The sequence below is a fragment of the Cetorhinus maximus genome, unplaced genomic scaffold (genome assembly GCF_964194155.1).
Source record: "Cetorhinus maximus unplaced genomic scaffold, sCetMax3.hap1.1 HAP1_SCAFFOLD_1202, whole genome shotgun sequence".
NCBI classification, from domain to species: Eukaryota; Metazoa; Chordata; class Chondrichthyes; order Lamniformes; family Cetorhinidae; genus Cetorhinus; species Cetorhinus maximus.
In genome coordinates, this window is record NW_027597144.1 from 45,370 (window position 1) to 64,877 (window position 19,508).

Sequence of the window (19,508 nt, forward strand, 5' to 3'; positions counted from 1 at the left end):
GACTCCTTATGCACACCCTATCAACTAATATTCTTTATATCTGTATTGATATAAATGCTACTTAACCCATTATTCACATCTCTCTATGAAAGTAGTTAGTTTTTATCTGTACTCTTAACCTCGTCCATCTTTTCTTTCTACTTTGGTCTATCCTGTAAAAAGGACTCTGTTACTTGACTGTGCCAGTCTGATGAAGGTTACTTTCCCTTCCAATGACTAGCTGATCTGTTGTGCAGTTCCAGCTACTTTTTGTATTGTTAAGTATTTCAGAAATCACAATTGTTTATCACTATAGTAGGTAGTTATCAAATCAAAATCTATAGTGTGCACTAAATACCCAGTGTCATGTTGTCAGAAGCCTCACTCAGAATCACAGAATCAGAATCACAGAATGACACAGTGCAGAAGAGGCCCTTCGGCCCATCGAGTCTGCACCGACACGTGAGAAACACCTTACCTACCTACCTAATCCCATTTACCAGCACTTGGCCCATATCCTTGAATGTTATGACGTGCCAAGTGCTCATCCAGATACTTCTTAAAGGTTGTGAGGCAACCCGCCTCCACCACCCAGGCAGTGCATTCCAGACCGTCACCACCCTCTGGGTAAAAAAGTTTTTCCTCACATCCCCCCCTAAATCTCCTGCCCCTCACCTTGAACTTATGTCTCCTTGTGACTGACCCATCAACCAAGGGGAACAGCTGCTCCCTATCCACCCTGTCCATGCCCCTCATAATCTTGTACACCTCAGTCTTCTCTGCTCCAATGAAAACAACCCAAGTCTATCCAACCTCTTTTGATAACTTAAATGTTTCATCCCAGGCAACATCCTGGTGAATGTCCTCTGCACCCCCTCCAGTGCAATCACATCCTTCCTATAATGTGGCAACCAGAACTGCACACAGTACTCCAGCTGTGGCCTCACCAAGGTTTTATACAACTTCAACATGACCTCCCTACTTTTGTAATCTATGCCTCGATTGATAAAGACAAGTGTCCCAAATGCCTTTTTCACCACCCCACTAACATGCCCCTCTGCCTTCAGAGATCTATGGACACACACACCAAGGTCCCTTTGTTCCTCAGAACTTCCTAGTGCCATGCCATTCATTGAATACTTCCTTGTCAAGTTACTCCTTCCAAAGTGTATCACCTCACACTTTTCAGGGTTAAATTCCATCTGTCACTTATCTGCTCATTTGGCTATCCCGTCTACATCTTCCTGTAGTCCAAGACACTCAACCTCACTGTTAACCACCCGGCCAATCTTTGTGTCATCCGCAAACTTACTAATCCTACCCCCCACATAGTCATCTATGTCGTTTATATAAATGACAAATAATAGGGGACCCAGCACAGATCCCTGTGGTACGCCACTGGATACTGGCTTCCAGTCACTAAAGCAGCCTTCTGTCATCACCCTCTGTCTCCTACAACTAAGCCAATTTTGAATCCACCTTATCACTCACCATACTGATTAAAAAAAACACCATGAGGGAACAACTGCTCTTGAGCCAATACACTTCATCATTATGTAATTCAGCTTTTTAGATTGATCCCATTACTTGCTACAGATCTGTACTTATCAGTACAGCTCTCTGGTGTTTGAGAACTCAAAATGCTTAAACGATCCATGTCAGTAAGGTCCAATCAGTAAACTGTACAGCTGCCTATTTCTCACAAGGCCAATGTTATGTTTTACTAAAATAAAAGTAATAGCATTGCTTTGGCACTGTTAACAAGTTTTGCCCATGCAAACACACAAAAAGAAGCGGGGGGGGGCGATAAAGACCAATGGGCTCACATCTTTCGGCTCCTGGGATGAGAGGGCTGTTTTAAAATGAGAGGCTGAGTAAATTTGGCCTACATTCTCTGGAGTTTAGAAGAATGAGAGGTGATCTCATTGAAACATACAAGATTTGAAGGGGCAAGACAGGGTAGACACAAGGAGGTTGCTTTCTCTGACTGGGGAATTTAGAACAAGGGTGGGGGGGGGTGCACAGTCTCAGGATAAGAGGTCGATCATTTAGGACTGAGGTGAGGAGAATAGAGGATTATACATCTTGAATAATCTGTCCCAGAGGGTTTGGATGTTCCATCATTGAATAAATTCAAAGTTGAGGTGGATGGATTTTTGGTCTTTTAGTTAATAATCAAAAGGTATGATGGTAGGCAGGAAAGTGGAGTTTTTAAAAAATTCTTTCATAGAATGTGGGCATCCCTGGCTAGGCCAGCATTTATTGCCCATCCCTAATTGCCCTTGAGAAGGTGGTGGTGAGTTGCATTCTTGAACTACTACAGTCTATCGGGTCAGTTGAGGCAGAAGATGAGTTATGATCACATTGAATGGCAGAGAAGGCTTGAGAAGACAAATGTCCTACTCCTGGCCCGTATTTCACATATTCTTATTGTCCCTAGACAGCGTAACCTTATGTGCAGCACCCCCAACCTTTACAAATACTAACTCCTGAGGCAGGCAAATGAAGTCCAAACATTCAATAGGCCAGAAGGTGTTGCTGGCAATAAAAGCGGGCACAAGATTTGGCACACATATACATCATTTCATCATTGATTATCTTACGAGAACCATTCACAAATAGGTTAAAGCCTCTGCTAAATAAAATTGGGTAGGGGAGTGTCAAAGAAAGGTGTTAAGTATTTTCCCGCTATAGTCAAGAGTCATTTCTGGCCTTATAGCCTTACTATAGGTTCTACTTACTTTTCCAGCTCTTTGTCCCTGAATGGTGGCCTCCAATGCTGATATTCCATAAAAATAAGAAAGAACAGTAGACAGAATGTGAAGAGGGTGCCTGCAAACACCACCTTCTGCCGGGCTGTGGCGTTTATGGGGGACAGACTGAAGTGCCACGATGCAGGAAACAAACAGGAAAAACAAACTCTGAAAGAAAATTAAAAGATAACATTTTAATCATTTAAAAAGGAAGCAAGAAATATAATGGTAGCTATTGTATGCCATGGAAAAATGAAAAAGAAAAGACGTGGATTTATGTGGCACCTTTCACAACCTCAAGACTTGCAACCAATTAAGTGCTTTTGAAGTTGTAATGTAGGAAGCATAGGACCATAAGACATAGGAGCAGAAGTAGGCCATTCGGCCCATCAAGTCTGCTCCTCCATTCAATGAGATCATGGCTGATCTGCTAATCCTCAACTCCATTTTCCTGCCTTTCCCCCCTTGATTCCCTTACTGATTAAAATCAACTTTATACAATTTATATCAATGACTTAGGTGAGGGGAGTGAAGGCATGATAGCTAAATTTACAGTTGAGACAAAGATAGGTAGGAAAGTATGTTGTGAAGAGGACATAAAGGAGGTTGTAGATGGATATAGATAAGTTGAGTGAGTGGGCAAAAATCTGGCAGATGGGGCATAATGTGGGAAAATGTGAAGTTATTAATTTTGGCAGGAAGAATAAAAAGGCACAGTATTACTTAAATGGGGAATGGCTGCAGAATTCCGAACTGCAGAGGGATCTAGGTGTTCTAGTGCACGAGTCAAAAAATGTTAGTATGCAGGTACAGCAAGTAATTAAGGAGGCTAATGGAATGCTATTCTTTATTATGAGAGGAATTGAACATTAAAGTAAGATGTTATGCTTCAGTTATACAGGGCATTGGCGAGACCACATCTCAAATATTGCATGCAGTTTTTGTCTCCTTATTTAAGGAAAGATGTAAATGCATTGGAGGCGGTTCAGAGCAGGTTTACTAGATTGATATCTGGAATGAGCAGGTTATCTTTTGAGGATAGGTTGGACAGGCTAGGCTTATTTCCAGTGGAATTTAGGAGAGTGAGGGGTGACTAGATTGAAGCATATAAGATCATGAGCGATATTGACAAGGAGGTCGTGGATAGAATGTTTGTTTTTGTTGGTGAGTTCAGAGTTAGGGGCACTGTTAGTTATGGGTTGCCCTTTTAGGACAGAGCTGAGGAGATTTTTTTTCTTTCAGAGGGTCATGCAACTTTGGAAGTCTCTGCCTCAGAAGGTAGTGGAGGCGGGGTCATTGAATATTCTTAAGGCGAAGGTAGATAGATTATTGTTAGACAAGGTAATTAAAAGTTATCAGGAGTAGATGGGAATGTGGAATTCAAATCAAACAGATCAGCCATGATTGTTATGACACAGCAGTTGGTATAAAGGCTGAGTTGTTTAAATCCCAGAGGGAAACTTGAACAACTGTCATAACCTATATTTTCAATTGGTATGTTTGAGATGCAGCTCTGAATTCGGAGTAAAACCGCCAAACCTCAAGAGGTTTTTGTATAAAACTAAATTAAACATTTATTAAGTTAACAAATTAAACATATATGTCTACAAATTACTACCATAATAACTTATAAACAAATCCCCAAATTAATCACTCCCAGGTAAATCTTCACCAAGGTAACCATATCTCAATAGACTTTAAACAGGCACCAGGCAAAACACATTTGACCTTACGAATTCAAAATAAGGTCCCTTGCAATTTGGTTCCTTTGCAGACAGTTGTTGGCTTACAGGCTAGTTAGATCTTAGATGTCTCTGACACACACTCACAAACTCCTCTCGGTTTATACCTCATTCCACTAATTTTATTAGTAATATAAACACATTGCTTGGTGTCTCCTAGCTAGGTGCAAGATTTTACCCATTCTTCTAAACGGTTTATTCAACAAATGCAAATATACTCTTTACCTTCTACCCTTACATTTGTCTAATTAACATCTCAAACTATTATACATCAAAGCACCCAGACTAGCTGGCTTTAATCCAATTAAGCCGCACACACAGGTATACGCATAGGCACGCACAGGCCCTACTGCAAGTCCAATTTAAAAATAATTTCCAATAACATTATACACATTATTATTACTTCATGACATCCCCTCCCCATTGAAAAATGAACCATCATAATTTTAAAAGACGGCTTCATTTTTTTTTTAAATAACCCACCTCACACTATCTCCTATACTTATTACACTATTACTTTACCAGATGCATGCACACGCATACACACAAGTCCTTGGTATCAACAGAAAACATTCCAGTTCAGTATCCAGGTTTTTAAAAAATGTCCAATCTTCCCTTTAAGCTTCAAACTCTTGATAACGCATCTGCAAACAGATTTTCTCTACCAGCAACATAGCCAATTTGTGCACAGCAAGCTCCCACAAACAACAATGAAATAAATGACCTGATCATTTGTTTTAGATGTTAGTTGAGGGATAAATACTGGTCAGGACACTGGGAGCTGGATTTTTTTACCCCCCGCCCCGGGCAGTTTTGAAGGTGAGCGGGCCACATAAAATTCAGCGGATGGCCTTCCCATTGCCTACCCATCCGCCCAGGCCCGTCAAATTTTATGGGATGTGGGCAAGTGTCAGACAGCTACCTACTCTTGGGACTATTGAGGCCCTTAAGTGGCTAATTAATGGCCACTTAAACACTTCAACCTGCCCACACCGGTATTTTACCCGCGGTGGGGTGGAGGCCCATGCCATGCGGAAAACCTGGCAGCTTTGACTGCACAGGCTGGTGTTGGGCAACAGTGTGGGAGGAACCTTCGTTGGGGGCCCCCTTAGCCCATCGGCGGCACCACCCCATCTGAGGTCACCCCTCCCCTTAACCCTCCCCCCGGCCTCTTGAACCCTGCACCCACACCCCCTGCTCACCCCACTGGTCCTCACTCACCTCCCTTTCTGTGACCCCCGACCCTGGACTTATTTGTCTGGGTTCCTCAGCATTGGGGGTTGCCTGTAGACACAGCAGTGGCAACTGGTAACACCGCCCGGAAGCCTTGCCTTCAAGCAATTAACACTGCTCCCAGCATTAAATTGTTGCAGGGCAGCCATCGGCATCATAGACGAGTTCCTTACCCATGACTTTTTAACCAAGGGTGGGTAGGGAACACAGCGTCCCATAAAATCCAGCCCCGAGAAACTCCCCTGCTCTTCTTTGAAATAGTGCCATAGGGTCTTTAACATATTCTTGAGAGGGCAGATGGGGGCCTCAGTTTAAGATGTCATTGAAAGACTGCACTTCTAACAGAGCAATGCTTCCTCTGTACTGCGCTGAAGTGCCAGCCCAGATAATCTGGAGTGGGATTTGAACCCATGGTCTTCTGATTCAGAGGGAGTGTGCTATGCACCGGGCTACAGCATTAGTAAACACATGGCTGTCATTTGCCACAATAATTTTTCTTGGGTACATTCTTAATATCGAATACTACAGAATTTTATCATATTTATTAATGGAAGGCACTCATGGTAGGTTGCAAGCATGTCAGCTCAATGCATACCTCACAATTTGGAGCACGCAAGAGTCTCAAGACTCTGCTCCTTAAGCAGTCAACAGCCTATGGAAAACTGCAACATCTGTGTTGCAGGGAACGTGGGAGTATCATCCCTGGAATCCATCTGGTCAGGGTTGAATAAAGTTGGCAGTACTGTTAGATTGATAGCCTGACGTTTTGCTAGATTATGTTGGAGGGAAATTCCACCATGCTTGACCTTTTTTACCTGTGGTTAGTCACCTCATTCGGGAGTTTGTCCTACACTCATTTGCTTCTTGTTGCCCATTATTCTCACTCCTATCTCCCTTCAACTGCCATTCCAATTCCAAGATGCCCTGGGCCCCAGCTGAGACCCTCTATTATTCTTTTCAGCTTTAGTGCAAATCGCTTTTTTTTCTTGTTCTGACTTGCGGTGCCACGAATCCCCAGAAATCCAAATTGCGCTTACATCTCTGCAAAACACAGGCACAAGAGAAGCAGCAGCCAAGACCAGAAGATAGTTTCCGCAGCCAGGCTGCTGGAGGATGCATAGCATGACAAGTCCGAATAAGGGGAAAAAAATCGATAGAGGGAGAAGAGAAATTCCAGATCCTGAAAAAAGACAGTTCACTCGTAATAATTTGCTCCTTTGAATTTTCATTCATTGCATTTTCAGTTGGCAGTTTACGCAGAGTTTCAGTAGAGCATGATCTCGGTTATCCGTGCTTCTGTTACAAATACAAAGTTTATAGGATTGTTTTGGGACTGTGTCTTTAATTTAGGGTAAAATGGAAGAATGAAGGAGCCATGCGACCTTCTCTGAACCCTGCTCACAAGAAGCCTGGGTGGCTTGTTTGTTAAAGGTTAAGGGGGGGACTCAGTTGTTTAGTGGGGTGAAGGTACATGATATTCACACCTGTAACAATGACCTGAGCAGCTGTGCTGATAGCAGATAGGCTGTTAGTCTCCAAGTCCCAGGGATGTGCTAGGATTGACAGGTTGTGTAAATGGCTATACTTCAAACTGACTATTTAATTCCAAGATAGAATGAAGTTGGGGGTCTAGAGGATAGCTAGTTAGCATTTCTACCTGGATATAAGGCCCATGTGATTCACAATGACATGGAGTTGGGGTTTGAGAGGGGAAAAGTCCATGAGAAGCCATTGTAGGATTAGGTTGCAGGTTTTCCTAAAAATATCATTGAATCTCACAGATAGGGCCCATTTGCAAGAATCTGAGAAAGAAAGAGAAAGCAGAGAGATAGAGGCAGCAAGTCTCTATTGTTCACCACAGGATGCAGGTGCGTGCCCACGCACAGATTGAAGAGGCCAGATTTAAACAAAGTTAGATGATTTGCCTAACTTTGGGTAGAGGGAAGGACTCCAATTTGTCCCTTACCATGAAAGTCAGTTTGGGGAATAGAAATTATCCAGCTGGGAAAGGGAAAAGGAGTTGAGAGTAGCTTTGCACTGGTTCCTGGAGAATGAAGTGTCCAGTTAAGGGTCAGAGTAAAGTGTAACTGTGGCAGAGGGATTTTCGGTCATTGTAAAAGTTAAATGCAGGATCTTTCCTGTCGTGTAGAGTATAGGTTACCTACTGAAATAGTGTTTAGTCAATGTTGCTGATAGCTTGTTTGTTTGTTACAGTAAAAGTCTTAAAACTTGAAATCTTGACATTTCAGTCATTCGCTGGAAGTTTGAATTTGTTTTCAAAAGTTATTGGTCTCTACAGGGATCGTAACACTTTCAACATTCATTGGGTTAGGTCAAGGGAGCATTGGTAAATTCTGCTCTTTACTCAAAATGACCCCTGGTATTTATGACATCTTAATTGTTTCATAATTGCAATCCAAATACAAGCAATGCCAAAAAAGGTCGAATAATTGCTGTCTGTGGGGTCTTGCTGACCAAAATATGGCTGCCACATTTGCCTACAGAAGTGGTTGACTCTAAACCGTGCTCTGGAGAAGCTTAGAAAGCCAATTAACTGTATCAAACTGCGTAAAGCATTGCTTCCCAAACTTTTTCCCAGTGTGACCCCATTTTAATGCTTCGGAATTCATGTGATCCTGGGGTGAAAATTACGAGAGTTGTTGAGCGGAGCAGGTGCAGAGCAGGCTTATACTTTATTCTGTATACAGTTATACTTTACTCTGTCCCTTAAGTGGACACTTCATTCTCCAGGAACCAGTTCAAAGCTATTCTTAACACCTTTCCCTTTACCAGCCAGATAATTTATACTCCCCAAACTGACTTTCACAGTAAGGGACGAATTGGAGTCCTTCCCTCTACCCAAAAGCTAGGCATGTCATCTAGCCTTGTTGATCAGGGGGGGGGGGAGAGGAGTTGAGCATGCCCCACCTCATCTTCCTTTGCCTCCCCCATCTGCCCCTCCTTCACTTCCCCCATCTCTTTCACACCCACCTCCCCCTTCTTCACTTCCTCCATCACCACACCCCCCGTCTCCCTCATGGTGAAAGTTGATGAAGAGGCAGGGTTTCTCAAAAAAAGCAAACACATGCCTATTCATTGCCTTTTTTTGCAGCAGCAATCAGGCCTCAGAGTGCAGTCCATTAGGCCACAACCACCAACAAAAAACAGCAAGGATTTAAAGGGGCCTCCTGGCTCTCAGAAATCAGTCCAAGATTCACGGCAGCCATTACTGCCTCAGAGCTCGCGACCCCACTGGGGATCCCGACCCATAGTCTGGGAAGCCCTGGCGCAGAGAAATTAAATGGGGATGGGCAATAAATATCGGCTTGCAATGACGCCCAAGGGTGAATAATTTGTTGTAGACAAAGCACTTGGGAGTTGTTTTTTAGACAATAGGACACTATGTAAATTTGAGTTCTTGCATTTCTTTTTAAAATTGAAGCAAGGTGCTTTGGTCAGCACAGTAGTTGTGTGCTGAAAACATTCAGGAAAGCCCTGCATTGTACAGCGAGTTCTCAACGGTGCTAAAATAAGCAGGCAATTGTGGTTGGCACGGTGCCGTCCCATTATCCCGTGGAACTTCCTGAGAGCATGGGAAATTCAAGTTTAAAAAGCCACAGAGCCACATAGAGTAAAACAAAACTTAGTCTTATGACCCAAATTAATTAAATATAATTGGGTTTGTTAGGGTCCTGCATAGAGATGCCAGCAGTCATTTGGGGTGGGCCTATGAGAGACTGTAATTGACAGGTTCCACTGTTGTTAGCTGGCCATTGGGGTGTACTGTATTGGTAAGCTGTAGTATTCATCACTATGCTGCTTCATCCATTGCACCTGTGGGAATTTAAACCATCTACCCATTTTCATTATCTTTCCTGAACCCCACTCTTCACTATGTCAGATAATCAAAATTCTAGTAGATTACTGATCCTGCACTGGCACCATCAATTAGAAAACATTGCTCTTTCAATCACAAATAGTTTCATCATTCTCAGACTTGCACATGGCCATGATATAAAATAAGCCCCTTTGGACCGGGGAAAAAAGGCAGAATAATCCTTAATTGCCAAACCTAATTTGTTAACTCATTAAGAAAAATGTAATACAAAAATATTTAGCATGCCATAAGACTTTTAAAGGAGTTAAACAACTCACCTAGCCATATGGTAAAGACACAGTGTGTAGGAGGGAAGGACCTTGACCACACGGACTCTATATTAAGTTTCTTGCTGGTGAATGTCACCTCAACATCTTGAGTTGATAGGTACACGCTGCTGACAGCGTGGCTCAGACCTGCCTCCTTTTGCTATGCACAGCTCAAAGGTTAACTGAAAAACACATTGAGAGAGAGAGAGGGAGACCGAGGGAAAGTTAGAACATACAGCAGATAATTAGCAATAAAACACATCAATAAAGATTTAAGCACTGAAAAGATTCACGCAATTTCTCCATTTATTTTCTCCTACCCGCAATTCTGCAAGCCCGGTGCAGGCAATCGGAGTGACCCATCACTAAGCCGTTGATGTTTACATTTTCTGCAGCAGGAGAATGGCTGAGCTGTGGCACTTTCTGCACCATTGCAATACCTCACCTAATTCAACCCTTTTAGTAAATTAGACTGGAGGATTTGGGGTGGCTGCTTTATGGGAAAAAAATTCTTGCTCCATTTTCGATTCTTTTTCTTCAATCTGTCTGTAAACTTTATGCTCAGTACCAATACATCGATCACTAAAAAGTGTGCCACAGGTTAGCAAGGATATATATATAAAAAAAAAAGCAAACCAAGCAAAACTGGGTTTTATTTCTAGAGGGATAGAATTGAAAAGAAGGGGTCGGGAAGTTATGGTAAACCTTGGTTAGATCAGATTTAGAGTACTGCATGCAGTTCTGTAAGACGTAGGAGCAGAAGTAGGCCATTCAGCCCATCGAGTCTGCTCTGCCATTCAATGAGATCGTGGCTGCTCTGCTAATCCTCAACTCCACTTACCTGCCTTTTCCCCATAACCCTTGATTCCCTTACTGATTAAAAATCTGTCTATCTCATCCTTGAATATATTTAACAACCCAGCCTCTACAGCCCTTTGTGGTAAAGAACTCCACAGGTTAACAACCCTCTAAGAGAAGGAATTTCTCCTCATCTCTGTCTTAAATAGTTCTGGTCGCCATATCATAAAAAAGGATCTAGAAGCACTGGAGAGTGTGCATGAAGATTTACGAGGATGATATCAGAAATGCATGTGTATAAATATCTGTGAAGGATTGACAGGCTGAGTCACTTCTTTCCTGAAAAAAGGTTGAGGGGTGACCTAATAGAGGTCTTTAAAATTATGAAAGGTTTTGATAGAATGGATACGGAGAGAATGATTTGAGGAAAAGCATAACTAGAGGCCATCAATAAAAGATAGTCACCAAGAAGTTCAACAGGGGATTCAGAAGAAACTTTCCCAAAGAGTGGTGAGAACATGGAACTCACTAACACAGGGAGTGATTGAAGTGATTAGTATAGAGGCATTTAAGGGAAAATTAGACAAGCATATGAGGGAGAAGGGAATAGATTGTTAGGATGGTAGATTTAGATGAACAAAGATGAGAGGAGGCTCGATTGGAGCATAAATACCAACATGGACTGGTTGGGTCAATTGGCCTGTTTCTGTGCTGTATATCCGATGTAATCCTATGAAGTATAAAGGACATTGGTGCTGTGGAATAGAAGTCTTTCCATTTTAAACCACCCAGTAGAAGCCTCAAACACAGTCACAGGTGATAAGTAAAAGTGCCTCTACTGTAGTTCATCATTGTGCCTCTGTCTCAAATGTCCCTCTACAGAATGGCCTTTGGCTGCACCCACACTCAAGACAGGCAGGAAGGGCTCTTAGGCCTGCCTGAAAGTACTGACACCCCAGCCTCCTGCTGAGTTTCCACCTCCAGGCAGTTGAACTACCAACCCCTCTCCACCCGACCGCATTGGAAAACTGGAGGCCAACTTAAAAATCCTGGCCGGCCTCCTTTACCCACTGCTAACAAGCCTAATAGGCTGCCTACCTAGACGGAGCCCTGCCGGGTCCTGAATCAACCTCTACCAAAATGGCCGACGGTGGGAAACTGGAATGCTGGGCAGCACTGATATGTTCGGACCTTGTCTGCCTCCGTACCAGACGCTGGTGGGGCCCAAAAATCCTGCCCTGGTCTCTCGAGGTGAGTAAACCGCTGCACCACACAGTTCCTCTTTGGGTTTCCTTCACTGGGCAGTAGATGCAACAGCAGATGCCAAAATGCATTACAGGCCCTTGCAACTGATGTGCACAACATTGTCACATGATCACCGCAGGCTTATTGAACTGGAGTCAGCAGTTCTAATCAGGAAATAAAACCCAGTGTACAGTACACACTGCATTATCAATAGATTGGACTGCAAAGGTTAATGATAACTGGATCATTCATAACCTCCTTTACACTGTCCTAATCTAATCTCAATCATGAACCACAACTTGACAACAAATTTGAACATGACTACTGACATTCTGAAATGGGGGGGCTGGGGTTAAAGTGACACAGAAACTACCAATACTGATTCAAACCAGGTTTGACAACCACTGAATAAAATATCATTATGTGTTTGTCCTGATGATTGCAAGATGAAAAGCTTCAGCATGAAAAGAATCATGCTGAGCTACTCCCCAATCTTCTCTCTCCTGTAACCTTGCTACATCTTTCCTTGCCTTGCTATTCATTCCTCATCTCTAAATTCTCCCCTTCTCTCCCTTGTTGCTTTCTATATCCTTCCACTGTTTCCTGACTTGATTCTGCCTTCCATTCCAACCCCTCCAATCTTCCCTCAGCCATTTCCCTTTGCCTTTCTCCTCTCTATCATCTCTCCCCCATCACTTTAAAGCCCATGATTACCTCACGCACATCTCTCCCTTATCCCGTCATCACCCCCCCGACTGCCTCCCCGTGACATCGCCTCCCCTGACCATCGCCCCTGCAGTGTTCCTCTACCCCAACGCCACTAGTCACACCCACGTGATCACCCTCTCTCCTTCCCCCATTGGTTACCACCCCAGTGACCATCTCCCCCACTGCCCCCCCATCACCTACCACTGACCCTCTCCCCCACTGCCCCCCCATCACCTACCTCAGCCCCTCCCCCAATCACCCACCACTGACCTTCTCCCCCACTGACCCTCAGCCCCTCCCCCAATCACCCACCACTGACCCTCCCCCACTGACCCTCAGCCCCTCCCCCAATCACCCACCACTTACCCTCTCCCCCACTGACCCTCAACCCCTCCCCCAATCACCCACCACTGACCCTCAGCCCGTCCCCCAATCACCCACCACTGACCCTCAGCCCCTCCCCCAATCACCCACCACTGACCCTCAGCCCCTCCCCAATCACCCACTACTGACCTTCTCCCCCACTGATCATTCCTCACATTGACCCTCATCACTCCCCCAATAACCACCCCGGCCCTCTCTCCTTCCCCCAATGACCTTTGACCTTCTCCCCATGACACCCCCTCCTCTGACCTCCCCTCCCCTTTCATCACCCCATGACCATCCCTATGATCTCCTCCCCTCTGACCCTCTCTCTCGCGCCCCGATTCACCAGCCCCCCCCCCCACCCCACCCGGGTCACTAACCGGGAGTCACGCTCCATCCACCAATCAGCATGGAGAGCCCCAGGGACCGGGTGCAGCCCGCGGGCCGCCGGTGACGTCACTGGGCCTCCGCCAATCCCCGGCGGTGACTCGGCTCCCTCCGCCCGTTGCCAAGGCACCGGCTCGCGCCCCGGCCAAACCGCCGCCGAGAAACCACGGCCGGAAAATGGCAGCCACGTAACTAGGGTGACGGCTCCACCCACCCTCCCTTCCTCCCTGTCGCAAAACGTCGCGCACTAACCAAGGATCTGCTTTCCGGCAGCAGGGTTGCTATGGGTTGCTGTAGTTCAGAGGCAGGGCTGAGGAGAGGGAGGAGCTGTAACCCCTGTCAATCAAATGTAATAATGATGGTTTGACTGCATTTTTGGTGCATTTGAGGTGCGAATTTTTTTTTTGTGATGGTTTTACAATCTGCCCCACGAAATTGGAACTGTTGAGTCACTGATTACATTGATGTAGCGCCTTTAACATAGTGAAAGAACCCAAAACATGAATGGACATGAAGGAGATATGAGGACAGGTGAGTGAGGTGACCCAAAACCTGGTCACAGAGGTGGATTTGAAGGAGCGTCTGAAAGGAGGAAAGGCACGAGGTTTAGGGAGGCAATTCCAGAGCTGAAGGCACAAGAACACAAGACATAAGAGCAGGCGTAGACCTTAGGGCCTGTGGAGCCTGCTCCGCCATTCAATACGATCAAGGCTGATTTTGGGCTTCAGCTCCATTTTTCCACCCACTCCCCACGTCCCTTGATTCCCTGAGAAACCAAATATCCGTCCATCCCAACCTTAAATGTATTCATTGATGGGACGTCCACAACCCTCTGGGGTAGGGAAATTCCAAAGATTCACAACCTGTTGGTTGAAGAAATTGCCCCTCATCTCAGTCCTAAATGATCGGCCCTCTATCCTGAGACTGTACCCCCACCACCGCCCCCCCAACGTTTTTGATTCTCCGGCCAGTGGAAACCATCTAACATCGTCCACCCTATCAAGCTTCTACAAATCTTGTATATTTCAATGAGATCGTCTCTCATTGTTCTAAACTCCATAGAATATAGACCCAGTTTGCTCAGTTTATCATTGTAGGACAACCCTCTCATCCCAGGCACGACCATCAATGGTTGGATTCATCGTCGGAGGTCCCTCGGATTCGAGTTTGATTGCCATCAGGTTTGAGGAGCCCAATTCTGTATCCACATGTTCTTCCGCAATGGGGGCACGTTGTTGCTCAGGGAAGTGGAAATTGCAGCCTCGAGTTGGCTTCCTTCTCCTTCCTCTTGCGTAGCCGTTCCGCCTCGCTGTCGAGTCACTGAACCTCGAAGTGGCTTGTACCATGATGGACCAGGTAGTGCCATGCTGAGCAATCGGCAGCATTCTCCTCCCAGTTAATGCCTCTGTGCTTTAGGGTGACCTTGAGCCTATCCTTATCCCTTTTCCTTTGGCTGCCCTTTGAGCGTTAGCCAATGGAGAGTATTTACAGCGAGAGAGTGTGAGAGAAACAGCGGGGCCATTTGCAGCGAGAGAGTGTGAGAGAAACAGCGGGGCCATTTACAGCGAGAGAGTGTGAGAGAAACAGCGGGGCCATTTGCAGCGAGAGAGTGTGAGAGAAACAGCGGGGCCATTTACAGCGAGAGAGTGTGAGAGAAACAGCGGGGCCATTTACAGCGAGAGAGAGAAACAGCGGGGCCATTTACAGCGAGAGAGAGAGAAACAGCGGGGCCATTTACAGCAAGAGAGTGTGAGAGAAACAGCGGGGCCATTTACAGCGAGAGAGTGTGAGAGAAACAGCGGGGCCATTTACAGCGAGAGAGTTTGAGAAAAACAGCAGAGCCATTTACAGGGTGAAAGTGTGAGAGAAACAACATGGTCGTTTACAGTGAGAGAGTGAGAGAAGCGGCGTGGTCATTTACAGGGACTGAGTACGAGAGGTGTGGGGCCTTTAACAGTGAGAGATTGTGAGAGAAACTGTCATTTACAGCGAGAGAGTGTGAGAGAAACTGTGTGGCCATTTACAGCAAGAGAGTGTGAGAGAAACAGCGTGGTCATTTACAGCGAGAGAGTGTGAGAAGAGCGAGGCCTTTAACAGTGAGAGAAGAATGTGAGACCATTAAAGAGCACGAGAGGGAAAAGAGTGCAGAGAGCAGCTGATTGGTGAATAGGGTTGGTGAGTATTTCTACTCTTTAAAGTAAAGTAAGGTCTTTAGTTTGTGTTTAGATCTCTAGTCTTTTTTTTCTCTTTTTCTTAAAGATAGCTTGTTAAGTATAAGATCGACACTGGTGTGTATAAAAAATAATTATAATAAAGTATAAAGAGTGGGGATACTAGAGTAATTAATTAATAAATTGAATAAAATACAATCGCGATGGCAGGATGGGTGATGTGTTGTTGCTGCAGCATGTGGGAGCTTCTGGACACCAAGGTGATCCAGAGCGAACACATCTGTACCAAATGTTTGCAGCTCGAGGAACTTCAGATTCAAGTTAAGGAGCTGGAATCTGAGCTGCAGACATTGCGCCACATCAGGGAGGAGGAAAGTTACCTGGACACTTTGCTCCAGGAGCCGGTCACACTCCTCAGATTAGATAATTCACATTTGGTCTGTGATCAGGGACAGGAGGGTGAAGCAGGTTTGGGGACGTAGGAGGTAACGGTCGAGGAGCCTCGGCCCCTGCAACTGCCTAACAGTTACAAGGTTCTTGCAAGCTGTGTGGACAAGAGCAGGGACTGCAGGGACGATGAGCTAACTGACCACGGCACTGTGGTACAGAGAGTCATTTAAGTGGGGTTTGGAAATGGGAACGAAGTAGTGGTAGGGGACAGTATAATTAGGGGGATAGATACCGTTCTCTGAAGCCGTGAGTGTGAGTCCCGAAGGCTGTGTTGCCTGCCCGGTGCCAGGGTTAAGGACATCTCCTCAGGGCTGGAGAGAAAATTGGAGTGGGAGGGGAGGGATCCAGTTGTTGTCGTCCATGTTGCTACCAACGACGTTGATTGGACTAGAAAGGAGGTTCTGCTGAAAGAATTTGAACAGTTAGGAGCTCAATTAAAAAGCAGAGCCTCCAAAGTAATAATCTCGGGATTGTTACCTGAGCCACGGGCAAACTGGCATAGGGTAAATAAAGTCAAGGAGTTAAATACGTGGCTCAGAGATTGATGTGGGAGGAAAAAAGCAAAAAACTGTGGATGCTGCAAATCCAAAACAAAAACAAAAATACTTGGAAAAACTTGGCAAGTCTGGCAGCATCTGCGGAGAGGAACACAGTTAACGTTTCGAGTCCGAATGACCCTTCAACAGAACTAAATAAAAATAGAAGAGAGGTGAAATATAAGCTGGTTTAAGGGTGGGGTGGGACAAGTAGAGCCAGTGATAGGTGGAGATAACCAAAAGATGTCACAGACAAAAGGACAAAGAGGTGTTGAAGGTGGCGATATTATCTAAGGAATGTGCTAATTAAGGGTAGAAAGCAGGACAAGCAAGGTACAGATAGCCCTAGTGGGGGTGGGATGGGGTGAAGGGAAGGGATCGAAATAGGCTAAAAGGTAGAGATAAAACAATAGATGGAAGTACATTTAAAAATAATGGAAATAGGTGGGAAAAGAAAAAAATATATAAGTTATTGGGGAAAAAAGGGGTGGATTGGAAAGGGGGTGGGGATGGAGGAGAGAGTTCATGATCTAAAATAGTTGAACTCAATATTCAGTCCGGAAGGCTTTAAGTGCCTAGTCGGAAGATGAGGTGCTGTTCCTCCAGTTTGCGTTGCGCTTCACTGGAACAATGCAGCAGGCCAAGGACGGACATGTGGGCATGAGAGCAGGGTGGAGTGTTGAAATGGCAAGCGACAGGGAGGTCTGGGTAATGCTTGCGGACAGACCGAAGGTGTTCTGCAAAGCGGTCACCCAGTTTGCGTTTGGTCTCTCCAATGTAGAGGAAACCGCATTGGGAGCAACAAATGTAGTAGACTAAATTGAGGGAAGTGCAAGTGAAATGCTGCTTCACTTGAAAGGAGTGTTTGGGCCCTTGGACGGTGATGAGAGGGGAAGTGAAGGGGCAGGTGTTGCACCTTCTGTGGTTGCATAGGAAGGTGCCGTGGGAGGGGGTTGAGGTGTAGGGGGTGATGGAGGAGTGGATCAGGGTGTCCCGGAGGGAACGATCCCTGCGAAATGCCGCCGGGGGGGTGAAGGGAAGATGTGTTTGGTGGTGGCATCATGCTGGAGTTGGCGGAAATGGCGGAGGATGATCCTTTGAATGCGGAGGCTGGTGGGGTGATAAGTGCGGACAAGGGGGACCCTATCATGTTTCTGGGAGGGAGAGGAAGGTGTGAGGGCGGATGCATGGGAGATGGGCCGGACACGGTTGAGGGCCCTGTCAACCACTGTGGGTGGAAAACCTCGGTTAAGGAAGAAGGAAGACATGTCAGAGGAACTGTTTTTGAAAGTGGCATCATCAGAACTGATGCGATGGAGGCGAAGGAACTGAGAGAATGGGATGGAGTCCTTACAGGAAGCTGGGTGTGAGGAGCTGTAGTCGAGGTAGCTGTGGGAGTCGGTAGGCTTGTAATGAATATTGGTGGACAGTCTATCACCAGAAATTGAGACAGAGAGGTCAAGGAAGGGAAGGGAAGTGTCAGAGATGGATCATGTGAAAATGATGGAGGGGTGGAAATTGGAAGCAAAATTAATAAATTTTTCCAGGTCCAGATGAGAGCATGAAGCAGCACCGAAGTAATCATCGATGTACCGGAGAAAGAGTTGTGGGAGGTTGTGCGACAGTTCCCTGTCGCTTACCATTTCAACACTCCACCCTGCTCTCATGCCCACATGTCCGTCCTTGGCCTGCTGCATTGTTCCAGTGAAGCTCAACGCAAACTGGAGGAACAGCATCTCATCTTCCGACTAGGCACTTTACAGCCTTCCGGACTGAACATTGAGTTCAACAATTTTAGATCATGAACTCTCTCCTCCATCCCCACCCCCTTTCCCATCCCCCCCTTTTTTTTCCAATAATTTATATAGATTTTTCTTTTCCCACCTATTTCCATTATTTTTAAATGTATTTCCATCCATTGTTTAATCTCTACCTTTTAGCCTTTTTCGATTCCTTCACCCCACCCCACCCCTAGTAGGGTTATCTGTACCTTGCTTGTCCTGCTTTCTACCCTTAATTAGTACATTCCTTAGATAATATCACCACCTTCAACACCTCTTTGTCCTTTTGTCTGTGACATCTTTTGGTTATCTCCACCTATCACTGGCTCTACTTGTCCCACCCCACCTTAAACCAGCTTATATTTCACCTCTCTTCTATTTTTACTTAGTTCTGTTGAAGGGTCATTCGGACTCGAAACGTTAACTATGTTCCTCTCCGCAGATGCTGCCAGACTTGGTGTGGGAGGAATGGGTTTCAGTTTTTGGGGCACTGGCACCAGTTCTAGGGTAGAAGAGAGCTGTTCCAGTGGGACGGGCTTCACTTGAACCATGCTGGGACCAGTGTCCTGGCGAACCAAATAACTAGGGCTGTGGAGAGGGCTTTAAACTAAATAGAAGGGACGAAGGTTCTGGAAAGGGGATATGTAGGCTTACAAAGCAAAATGACTTAGCAGCCTTGCATGGCAACTTTTTAGGTAATGATACCCAGAGTGTGACAGGAAGGGACAGAATGTACAAACATAAAAAAAGCAGCAAGTAGGGTCAAAAGGGGAAAAAATGGTAAAAAGGCAAAATTAATGGCACTTTACCTAAATGCGCATAGTAGTTGGAACAAAATAAATGAATTAACGGCACAAATAGAGGCTAATGGGTATGATCTTATGGCCATTACGGAGACGTGGTTACAAGGAGATCAAAGCTGGAAACTAAATATTCAGGGGTATGTGACTTTTCTGAAGGACAGGCAAGAAGGAAAGGGTGATGGGGTAGCTTTCTTGGTACGAGATGGAATAAGTATGATAGCAAGAAAGAATCTTGGATTGGAAGATGTAGAATCCATATGGGTGGAGGTAAGAAATAACAGGAAAAGAAGACACTGGTGGGAGTTGTCTGTAGGCCCTCTGACAGTAGCTATACTGTAGGACAGAGAATAAATCGGGAGATAATGAGGGCATGTAAAAAAGGCAGTACATTAATCGTGGGTGACTTTCAT

General features: G+C 45.3%; 1 protein-coding gene across 1 annotated transcript in view; it reads right to left on the reverse strand.

The window, feature by feature from the left end:
* Positions 1 to 10,366, reverse strand: part of LOC144675854 (ectonucleoside triphosphate diphosphohydrolase 4-like) — a gene marked incomplete at its 3' end in the record, with an annotated part of 48,908 nt that extends 38,542 nt beyond the window's left edge. The window contains exons 1-3 of the mRNA XM_078536421.1: positions 10,174 to 10,366; positions 9,863 to 10,035; positions 2,721 to 2,900 (exon numbers count right to left, since the gene is read on the reverse strand). Of these exons, the coding sequence (XP_078392547.1) occupies positions 2,721 to 2,900; positions 9,863 to 9,870 (188 nt within the window). The remainder of the gene's footprint in view (positions 1 to 2,720; positions 2,901 to 9,862; positions 10,036 to 10,173) is intronic.
* Between the last annotated feature and the right edge of the window lie 9,142 nt (positions 10,367 to 19,508).